The 11,243-nt window shown below is 42.6% G+C and overlaps 1 protein-coding gene across 1 annotated transcript; it reads right to left on the bottom strand.

Moving 5' to 3' along the window:
- Positions 1-59: 59 nt before the first annotated feature.
- On the bottom strand, positions 60-10,211 carry FFAR4 (free fatty acid receptor 4; the record flags this gene model as incomplete). Its single annotated transcript, XM_080621961.1, is given in 7 exon segments — positions 60-693; positions 4,412-4,540; positions 5,307-5,837; positions 5,839-5,936; positions 6,566-6,677; positions 8,530-8,547; positions 10,176-10,211. Coding segments are annotated over 7 exon segments (1,332 nt in total). The 3' UTR covers positions 60-285.
- Between the last annotated feature and the right edge of the window lie 1,032 nt (positions 10,212-11,243).

The following is an 11,243-nucleotide window of genomic DNA, read 5'->3' as shown; positions in this document are numbered from 1 at the left end:
CCATATTCATACCTATTTCAGTGTAAGTGGCAAATTATATCCATTGGATTAAACTGTCCAAATCTTATTAAGGCAAAGCAGTGAAGTCGAGAATTTTACTTTTAGGAATCAAAAATAGAGATTCTAGTTTGTTGTTTTGGTTTGTTGTTTTTTTTTTGTTGTTTGTTGGTTTGGTTTGGTTTTTTTTTTTCTGTGGCATATAGTACTATAATATAGTGACCTATTCAACTTGGGTTAACCTAGACATTAATGTCAAAAATGTGTCACAGCTTAAACTTTAAATAATTATCTGGTAATGAAGGACAGATTTGGTTGTTTATGGTTACTTCTTCTTGCAGTGGTTTCTGTACCAGCCCCATGCCTTACAGGGATCCCTGTACAACAGAGAAAAATTTCCTGACATTTACGTCTGAAATGGGCAACATTATACAAAACTGGATTGACAGCAGAGTTGGCAAAAGTGAATAACACTATCCAGAAGAAAACTGATGGGAAAATAGTTAAATCTTGTTTGTAGTTCTGAACTAAGATTAAAAGAATAATTATTATAATTGGGCTCCACATGATGAAGAAAGAGATCATCAAAACAACCAGGGTTCGGAATAGTTTGTAGTCTTGCTGGGAAACACGAATCTGATGATTTTCTGAGTAGGCTAAGCCAGCATTTAAACTCCTTCTTGATGCTTTTGTAATCTGCCATAAAAGAAAATAAAGTAACTTTCACTGAAACCTGAAAGAATTTTTAACACATTTTTACAAGTGCAAAAGTAAATTGTAGCACATAATGTTTCTGTTTTGAAAAGTGACCACAAAAAAGCCTTTCATAATTCCATTTTACTTTTTGTCAGTGGTTCCATTTCAAATGTTCTCACTTTACTAGCTCTTTTTTCCTTTCAGCTGTGAACTCACCTCAGTATTAGTCAGGCTCGTTGATCTCCTTATGGCTTTCTTCCAAGCATAAATACTTTTCAGCATCAAACAGAACCTTAATTACTCATGAAATCCCATTAACTTTAAATTATGACCTCATTTGTTCTATCTAAATAAACCCATTGATTTTTTTCACAAATGCAAACTGGAACATAATGAACAATCCTATTGATGCACAAGGAGGAACGCAATCCAGCTCTCTTACAGCCATGCAGATATTATAAGGCAGGTATTAGACAGATCATGAATTTATTACAGCAACAAAACAATGATATGTTTTAAATGTGAAAGGAATTTTACTTCAAGTTTTGTGTAAATTTTCAGTCAGTAATCAGAATTGTTCTCTGTGAACTAACCTGGAACTTTACAGATCCATTTGTCACTAAGAAACTGTGTCTCTTGTAAAAGTACAATCCAATGTAATAAACCAGACTATGGGTAGTTTGGGAATCCAGTATTCATGGCGGTCAAACATCTGTCACCAGGTAGAATAATGAATCCAAATGGCTTGCAGAAAACTCTGAATCTCATGCGCTACCTGCCCGTCTTCACTGAAGTTGACGTGGCACAAGTAAGTTTGTTACATTCACAAAATCGAAATATATAGCATACAAACATTTACGCTAAATAATTGAGATGCCATTTTATCCCCTGCATAGGTAAAGAAGGTGTACTTTCAAAAGCCTGGATCAATTTGGTGTTAACGAAAGTAAGTAGGAAAGCCAGAAGGCGTAAGATTCTTCCAGCTGCTTACATGTGTGACATTTCCCTTTAGCAGTAGCTAATGGAAGGATAACACTAATACTAGTAATGCTTAGTAGCTTCTTGGTTCAGGTAAGGATCAAAATGGTTATATCTATTTATATAGAGAGAGATAACGGGATCAATTTTCATTCTTTCTGCAGTTTTCTGAATTGGTCACAGAGGACGATGGCCTAGAATAAATATTCATTAAGAACCTAGACATCTACCAAAAATTTCAAGAGAATGCAGGTGTGTAAATCAAAACCTGTGATCCAAAAATGGGCTTCTCAGCAGCTGCTGAGCCTGAGAACGGAACAGTTTCAGTAGCTGCTTCTCTGATTCAAAATAGGCAGAGAATTCTGATGTTTTCAGCACATAAAACTCTTCTAGGCTGATATCTTCTGCTGTACCCATTTGCAAACCAGAAACTAGGCTAACTCCTCCAACCAATTCAATCCAAGAGTTGGTCTCAGAGGGCACCTAACCTGTCTTAGTAAGAATGAAGGTTTCACAAAACACAAAGGACTAACATCACCTTCTAATATAAAAGTGGAAAGAGCAAGTTCAGTGCCCTGCTCAGTCTCCACTGTTCCAAACGGCCACAGTATCTGTCCCATATAAGTGTCCTCCATCTTCCCTGCTGGTGTTGTACAGCCCAGAACTAAAAACGCAAGAATCATCAGGACTGCGGTAAGTAAGATGTAACAGCATTGTACAGAAGTGCTCATCTGACATGGGCTGGCAGTGAAATGTTTTGGATCCCTTTTTGGTCTGCATAGCATAAGTAAGGTAGATACCTATCATGAGCATCTGGAACACACTCTGAGAAACAGGAGCTTAGAAGTTAGGTAACTTTCAGAGCACAAACATCTTTACTAGTTCTAGTCTCTTATGTAAGTCTTGCCTGCAAGGAGGAACAGTGCAAAACAAAATAACTACAAATCATAGCTTCTAATCTTACCACTTTTGCCAGTGCTCTAAGTGTTACATAAAAATAATACTCAGTTTCAGATTAAATTGTAAAGTATACATTTGTAGAGTATATTTGTTAACAAATTTGAGGTCTTATATCTGCAGTGAATCATCATCATCACAGATGCTGTATTAATTGAATACATGAACGCTCTGAACTGCTTTCAGCAACACTGAGCATTGTGCTGTGTGTTCACTGGCATCACAGAGCATTCACATGAGGTGAGAGTGAATCTGCTTTTGGGAATGACTTGGGGATTAAGACATTCCCCAGCTGAGTTCTGGTTGCTTCCAAGAGAGAGTGTGAGAGAGCAAATTCAGTTGTAACAGATGGGATCCTGCTATGGGCTCATTCTTTTTTCAGTTCAGGAGAAATGTTACCTCATCATCTGTGTTAACAAGCTAGAAAAGAAACGTGAGCATGGCAGCATGGAGCTGTTTTGTTATCCAGTATTCCAAGCACTTTTTCAGGCTTCTAGTTCTCTATATGTCATTTTGTTTTCTAAATTTATTTATTGTAACCTGGCATCTGCAAGGACAAGAGGTGCCCAAGGACTGGGACATTCCTGGGCCTGCAGTTTTCTGCAGTGCTTTCCAAGGGCTCAGACTCCCCACTGAGTTCTGTATCTTCTTTCCCTACAGCAAATAATGAGGTTGCAAAAGGCAGGTGCTTTACCTAATGCATTTACCTCAAGCTTATAATGAGTTTCCAGCATGTACAGAAACTAAAAGCTGATGATTTTGACTACAAGTGAAAGCGTGATCAATAGGCAAGTACATGCAGAGCCCAGATTCTCAGGCCTATGTTCATGGAAATCTGGATTGCAGATCTGCTGCATGTACCCACTGCCCCTTGGTGCTCAGGATTTCATTGGTTAATTCCCTGCTCAATAATCTGTGTATTTTGTGGTTCCTTTCCAAAACCTGTAATTCTCCTTATACATAATATGCGAAGTTTAATTATCTAATACAGGAATCAGGAATCTTTTGGAGGTAATTGCTAAAGATTAAGCATTGTAGCTGCTAGTTTGAAGATTTCTAGCTCTTTCCCACTCTGGTTTTGGAAGAGGAAGAAGAAATCAGATGTTTTAAAAGGAATTCAGGTAACTGACATCATGCTTGCTAGATGAGATTAAAATTAGTTAGATTAAAATTCTGTAGTGGTTGGTGTCTTGGCCTACATTTCAGCAGTTAAACATCTACACATAAAGAAAGTGGAAGCAGATTGTTTATGGTTTTTTGTTTGCAAAGTTTGAAATTGTGGAGGAATAAGTGTATTCTAATGAGAACTGTTCTCAAAATACATGCAGAAGATCAGCAGACATAAAAGGGGATGGTTTTTTTCCTAGTCCTGCCTCTCTTTGCTTTCTTACAAACCCCTTGTAACTCTGGAGTTTAGGCTCAAGGAAAGCAAAAACTTGTTTTTTGTTACTTCAAATGCTTGACTCTTTTAGCATTCAGCACATTGACAGTCTAAATATGAACAGCACATAAATGGAGAAGTGTATTAAATACTATATGTAAATTAACACAAACTTTGTGTTGGGCTTCTGGTAATGTGCTGTTCAAGCATGTTCTTAGTTGAAGGGTATAGGCTGCTAATTACTGGTTGAAGTGCCTTATTTTGTATCAGTACTTACCATTCACTGAGCAAATGTCTATTCCCTTTGGGTGTATCTGTATTCAATGACCACATGGTGATGCCTAGTGAGCTTACTTCAAAATTTAAAGCTTACTTACAACAAAATTTAAAGGAAAACCATACCTGTAGGATTTTGGAGTAACTGATGACAATGACTAATCCTGGTACCAGAAAGAAAACAGTGGCAAAGGTTACATCCCAAACTATTTCTCCTGCATTGCTGGGCCAAACCAAGGTGCAAATCTGAATCTCCTGTTTGCAAAGAGTAGAGAAGAAAATTAACATTGCATCATTCATTATTTTTACTAAAAAGTTTTCCTTATCTCCCTCTGTGTCTACAGAGAAAAAGGCTGCAGACTAAATCAAGTTAGTGAAAAGATTCTACTTAAAGCAATTAATGGATTACTTCATGGCTTTAAAAGCCCGTACAATTCCAAATAGATATGTTGTCTGCCATCTAAATATTGTCACAAATTTCATATCAAATGCTAACAGCAACTTTAACATTGAAACTTCTAGACCTTAAACTTGGTCACTTATTTGAGTGTTGAGTGTACATCTGTATGTATTTCAAAATACTAGCAGAAAAATCTGTGCATGGCCGTTTTGTCCAGGGCTGCCGCACGTTCGGGGCAGCTCCCCCTGGGTGCTGAGCCCTCGGTAAGGGGGAAACGTGCTGAAAAGAGCATCTCTGATTCCCTGCTTCCTGGGGAACGCAAAACATCCCAGGCGACGCCCAACTCCCACCTAACGGGAGGGTCCGCTGGTGGGACAGTACGGAACGGGAGGGGGCGGCAGTGGCGGGTGGGGGTCTCTCCCGGTCGCTCCTCGGGCACGGCCTCGTCTCTTGCCCAGAGCACGGAGCGCTGCCCGCTCACCAGGGCATTTCCCCTCGGTGACAGGAAAGAACGAGCCTTTCCCCCTGCCCCGACTACTGACGCCGCCCGTCGCCCACTCTCCACCGGCCCTGCAGCCCATCGCCCCGCTGCTGCGGGCCCTGCCCGGCGCTAGCCCTCACCTCGCCGGCGGCGGGCACCCGCACCACGGAGAAGAAGCAGCAGAGCGGGAGCGTGGCGAGGGCAGCGAAGGCCCAGATGAGGAGGAGGGCGGCGGCCAGCGCCTTGCGGCGGCGGAGCGCGCCGTGCCGCAGCCGGGCGATGCTCACGACGCGCTCCAGGCTGACGGCCGACAGCGAGAGGATGACGACGGCGCCGCTGAGGCTCATCACGTAGAAGAGCATGTGGCAAACGACGTCGCCCAGCATCCAGGACTCGGTCCAGCGCACGACGGCAATGAAGGGGATGGCGGTGATGAAGAGCAGGTCGGCGCAGAAGAGGTTGAGGACGAGGCAGTTGGCAGCAGAGAGCCGGTGCTGCCGTCGCACCAGCAGGTAAATGCCCCAGATGTTTCCCACCAAGGCCAGCAGGAAGATGAAGGCCAGGGCAGATGACTCGCCAATTCGCAGGGCCGTCACGTTGTAGCCCCTGAAGTCTGAGAAGAAGGGGAAGTAGGACCTGTTCCCCCCTGGTGCACTCCTGGACCCCAGCATGAGGGTGGCCAGTGGGCATGAGGGACCTACCGCAGGCAGCGGTGCCAGCCCTAGGGAAAGGGCTGAGCTCCCAGCCACCACGGTGGCACTTGGGGTGCCCTCCCAACACAGAGCAGAGAGCTGGTTGCCATTCCCCTCCCTCCTTTTCCTTCTGCCTGTGCTGCTGAGGGCTCAGCTGTGCCAGCCAGGTGTTTTATGGCCCTTGCACCAGTGTGGAACAAGGAAGTGGGAGGGCAAACACGGTGTGGCTCACACAAAGGCGAGGCTGTGGTGTGTGGGGAGGCAGGAAGGGGTGAGTGGGTCTCTGGCACCTCTGTGCTGAGGAGCCCAGGCCTGGTTACTTACTCCAGAGCCAGCCCTGCTCTGCTGTACAGGCAGTCCCTGGGGCACCAGTGACCCAGGCCCAGCCAGCCTGCTCCCTGTGCTGGGGTCTCTACATGGCTTAAAACAGAGGGATGGCTGTCAGACCGCTTCAAGAGCTCTTCTTGGGAGCCTGGGATAACCAGCGCTGCTCTGAGGTAAAAAATAGAGGAACTTATCCATCACCTCATGTCTTGACAGTGGCTTTTTGAAACAGCAGTCCTGTGCTAATCGTGGTCTGGCATGGAGGGGAAGTGTCAAAGTGCCACTGTCTTGATTTTAGGGGTCTGTTTACTAAGCTGATGTAGAGTGTCACCTGCCTGTTGTTATGGGTTCTTGCTGAAGAAGCCTGGTAAATTGAGACATACCTAGAAAATAACCCTCTTGCCTCTGGGCAATTCCTGAGAGCAGTTGCTCGAATTGTGAATGAAAGTAGGCCTTTCTGATCGTGCTCTTCACTCCAGATGATTTGGAAATGATCTGGAAGTAAAGCACATAAATCGTCACAGACAGGCAGATAATGTCTCATGTTTTCTTGAAGTATGTAAACAGCTGTGCAACTTCAGGCAGCTCTGAATGGATTCATTTGTCTTGGTGCCAGAGCAGGTGCTTAAGGATACAGTTACAGGCTTGGCCATATGGAGCTACACCTTTTGATTAGGTGAGAGTTATGCCAAACCTGTGTGCCAATGGGACCAGGTGAATAGGTGGTGCTTCCATGTACCCTGGGTGTGACCCTGCCATCACCCACTTACGCAATGGCATTAGTGGGGATTCCAGATTAGGGAGATTCCAGAAACTCGGTCCTTCTAAGGAACAATCTCCTAATGAGGAATGACAAGAGTGAGATCTTTCCTGGACTGCTTCCCATGTCCTTGCCAGAACAGAATTGATTTTAATTAGCATATTTTCTCTCGAGCTATAAGTGATTCTAGCTGTCTGTGCTGTCTCATCAAACAGCGAGTTTGCAGGGCAGCTTGAACAGGTGGATGAGATGCTCCTACTAATTCCTGATGATTGATGACCGTATGAATTGTGGGCAGATCTGCTGTTAAGTGGGTGGCTGCTATGAACTATGAACTCAAATAAAGACAATAAGAAAACTTTCAAAGATGATTTTTTTGGCAGCCAGCAGCACAAGTGACTGGCAAGTGTCTCAAAACACAGATTTTATTCTACATCATTTGCTGGGAGAAAAAAATCTGCACCCATATTGCAAAAGTTTCAGCAAATTTAATAGAACTACTGAGGATGATTATCCATACTCATGATGAAAGCTTGACATATCTAGTCACAATTTATGTTGGCTTTGCTATGGACTTATTCTGTGAAATGATTAGTGAATCTTGAAATACAGCAAATACCTTCCAATTGTCACAACCTCACGTGTCTGGGACTTCATGCAAATTGACAAACTATCCCTGAAGTCCTAGGCAGCTGGCAGTGGTGGTGGTGTGGTCAGCTCTGAACAGAGGCTGGGAAAGAGCCACATCAGAAGTCTAGTTGCACCTGTGTGAAAACTTGGAAGGCATTAACAGGATGGGCTGGGGTGGGGGGCAGTTGGAAATGGTAGCAGAGATAAATGCAAATTTTGTTGTGAATGAAATCTTTATAGCCTTCGGCATTAGTGGAAAATGAAATTAGAACAGAACAGGGGAAGGAAAACAGGCAGAGAAACATCAAAAGCAGAATATTGAAGCAATGAGGATATTTTCAATCAGGGAAGAAGGGAATGCCATAGAGGAGCAGGTTTGAAAAGATGATGATGTGTGGAAGTATCTGCATAGACCCTTGATCTTCTTTAGAAAGGATCACTTTGGTCCTTAGGTGTGGATGAGAATCACTTAGCATAAGCCCATTGTTTGCTCAGGAGAACCAAAGCAAAACGCTACTTTTAGTCTGCTATTGCTGAGTGAGCTTCGTGTTGACCTGTGTGCAAAATCCTGTGCCTGGGGACAGCGGAAGTGTGAAGAAACATGCATGTTTCTAAGGGGGTTTATGAAATGAATGGGAGCTCCTTGCAGGAAGAAAACCTGTCTAATTACTCATGGGTCTAATGGATCCATTATATAAAAAAAATAGTTTTGTTTTCCTTCCTGTGAAGTACAAAAGCTGTATTTGCTGTTGGGTAGCTACAATCATAGCAACCATCACAACGTGAAATCTGAGGAAGGGGGAAATCATAACTTCAACAGAGCTACTCTGGCATTACTGTAATAGGTAGATGCTCTGTGCAGTATATACTCCATGTGTGCTTAAGACAAGGAAGTGATTAACAGAATGCTTGGAAACCGGTTATGGTTACTTAACCTATATATTTTTTTCAACCTACCTGTATAATTTTTTCAACCTAGAAATGGTAAAAACATGGAGTCAACTCAAGTTTCATTGTTCCAGGTTAAATGGAAGTTGCAGGGACCTCTGTGGAGCTGGTTAGCTAGTTTAGCAGGCAAAAATCCTGTTTCATTTTTTGTTTTCATCCTGACTGAAAACCTGAGTCTTTGCCTTCTCTACGGCATGTAAGGGCTGTGTTACCTGGTACCATAAGTCAAGCTCTTTTTTTCAGACTGTGTCCTGACAACCATGAACTGGCATGACAGATGGAAATGGTTCAGCTTATTTATTTCTTGAGCATAAGAAATATTCCCAGAGAGAGGGACCTCTTGGGCTAGGTGATTCTGGGAGATGAGGATTCTGGTTCCATTTGGACATGACCTAAGAAAGTTTCTACCTTATTTATGCATCCTCTTGCATGTAGATTAGTGTTGAAGTCTTTGGGTCTGTTTTCATGCACCTGTATCACAATGATTAAATAGTACTGACTTCTGTAACAGAGGTATTGCATATTTAATATTTGCTAAGTGATTTAAATTCATTGCATTAGAAATGTTGACTTTTTCGTCTTCACAAAAGATGTTCCAATCTTGTAGGTGACTCAAGCTGTGTCTATATAAGGGTTTTAGCATAAGTGGCAACCAGGGTTAGCTTTCTCTTTTCACTTTTGTTTTTGCATACCATATTGCAGCTCTTCTGCTTCTGGACACTGTTAATTCTGTGCTTATAAGTTATGCTATTTTAAGGTTTGAATCAAATGCAAATCTGTTTTATTTTGCTTTTTAGGAAGTTTTTTAACTGCTCATCCTCTGTATACTTTCATATCAGTGAGCTGAAGCATTTACACCAATGCCTCAGGGACAATTTTAAACTTGCAGTACAAATATAAATGCAACTGTTTGTCTTCATATAGTAGCAAGCTCACCCTCTCCAGTGTGCACTGAAAATACCAGATGCTTCTATGGATCTGTGTGATTACACCGAGAACTAATCCCTGTTTCCTCTGAGGAGTTTCATTTTCCTGTGGTCAGTATCCATCAGAAGCTGGCATGCTTCCTGGGTTATGTGCCAGGGTGTTGTAGTTTCAAGCTGTAGCAGCAGCATTACTGACCAATGCCTCAGTCAGAAACAGAGCTGCTGATAATACTCTCAGTTGATGTGCTTCCTAATAATAGCTGGGTCAGGTTTTTGTTGTCAAGACCACCAGAGGTTTTGCCAGCAGCAACACTGAACAATTTCCTCATGACTTGCAGTAAGGGAGGGATTTCTTTCTGAACCAAGTGCAAATGTAAGCACATAATCCATCTAACAGAGAATTCCCCTGGAAGGGCATGATCTCCGTTATGCTGCATGCTAACCAAGCCTCACCAGGGTGACTCAACTCCAGCTAGATTGTTCTAACTAGGTGGGGTTGTTCCTGAACGGTTTTAGATACTGTAGTACACTTACACATTTAGCCCATTGATTTAGGGAGTTTATCAGTGGATATAGGGTATCAGAATGGTTCATTTGGACATCGCAGGATCTGGTAGAACACTCTCACCAAGTAACTGAGACCCTGAGCGAGATTTACATGGTGAATTATAGTCTGATACTTAAGTGCCATTGGACCTTTACTAACTTTCAGATGTGCAAAAAAGTTACTTGGATTCCTGCTGTTGAAATTTGATGCAGCGCCATCAGAGCAAATTCTATGGTGTGCCTCTGAAGAGTTTACAAACAAAACTTGTCACCAGCCTCTCTTGTTCATGAGATGTACTCATATATGCCCTGAACACATTGGTCTGCTGGGTTGTGCTAAGTGCAGAGATTAGATGTCATCGTTTTCCTTCATATTCAAGAACCACATATGATTAGAGAATGCTCTTATTCATGAGGTTGAAGGAGAATCGTCTTGCTTGCTTTCCCTTGTTTCATTTTAGAAGAGTAATTTGCTGGGAGCAACAGGGGTTCCTCAGGTCAGAATTGGGATAAAAGCTTTACATTTAAAAGTTGGGCATTTCTGAAAAAAGATCTACAGTGTGCCTGTCTGCTGCAAGAGAATCTGTGCATCCTGGAAGGCAAGGCTTGTGCTTAGCTAGTAGTAACCGAGGGCTGGAGACAGAACAATTATTCTTGCAACACTGGTGACAGAAAGTACAGATAGCGCTTTAAATTCTGCTGTAAACCCTCCTGACTTACTAAGTGTAATATGCTAAATGATGTGATTTCCCACACTGTTCATGTTTGTCATTATCAGTGGCTATTCAAGATGATTGATGAGAAATTACTTAGAGCTTCTCATAAACCATGTCCAGAAAGCATGGATGCCTAACTTAGGCTAGTCTTTTGTGTCTAGTTGAATCAGATAACACTGACACAATCACTGTTCTTACATTGACAAAACCTGTGCTTTTGCTGAGGCAGTGTGCTCATTCACCAGTTTTGAGCTCATCAGGGAAATTAAACCTAATTGCACCTCTGTCAAGAAGCCAGCTGGATATCACTCTGATAAGGTCCCAGGCTTGTTTCTTATAGGATATTCTGAGGCACCTTACCTTGCTCTCTCTTTTTGAAACTATTAATTCAGCATTAAATACTTAAACTTTTGATTGTTCAGGGAGACAGCAAAATGAATTCCTGACTGCTGGTGGGGAGCTCTGCTCCATGTCAGAAAGGGGACTGCGTGTGAAAGGTCTCACTTCATGGATATGTGTCCTCTTTGGAGTCTGC

Source organism: Psittacula echo (assembly GCF_963264785.1).
Source record: "Psittacula echo genome assembly, chromosome: 6".
Taxonomy (NCBI): Eukaryota; Metazoa; Chordata; class Aves; order Psittaciformes; family Psittacidae; genus Psittacula; species Psittacula echo.
Note: the sequence above shows the minus strand (reverse complement) of the source record. Positions and strands in the feature narration are given on the sequence as shown.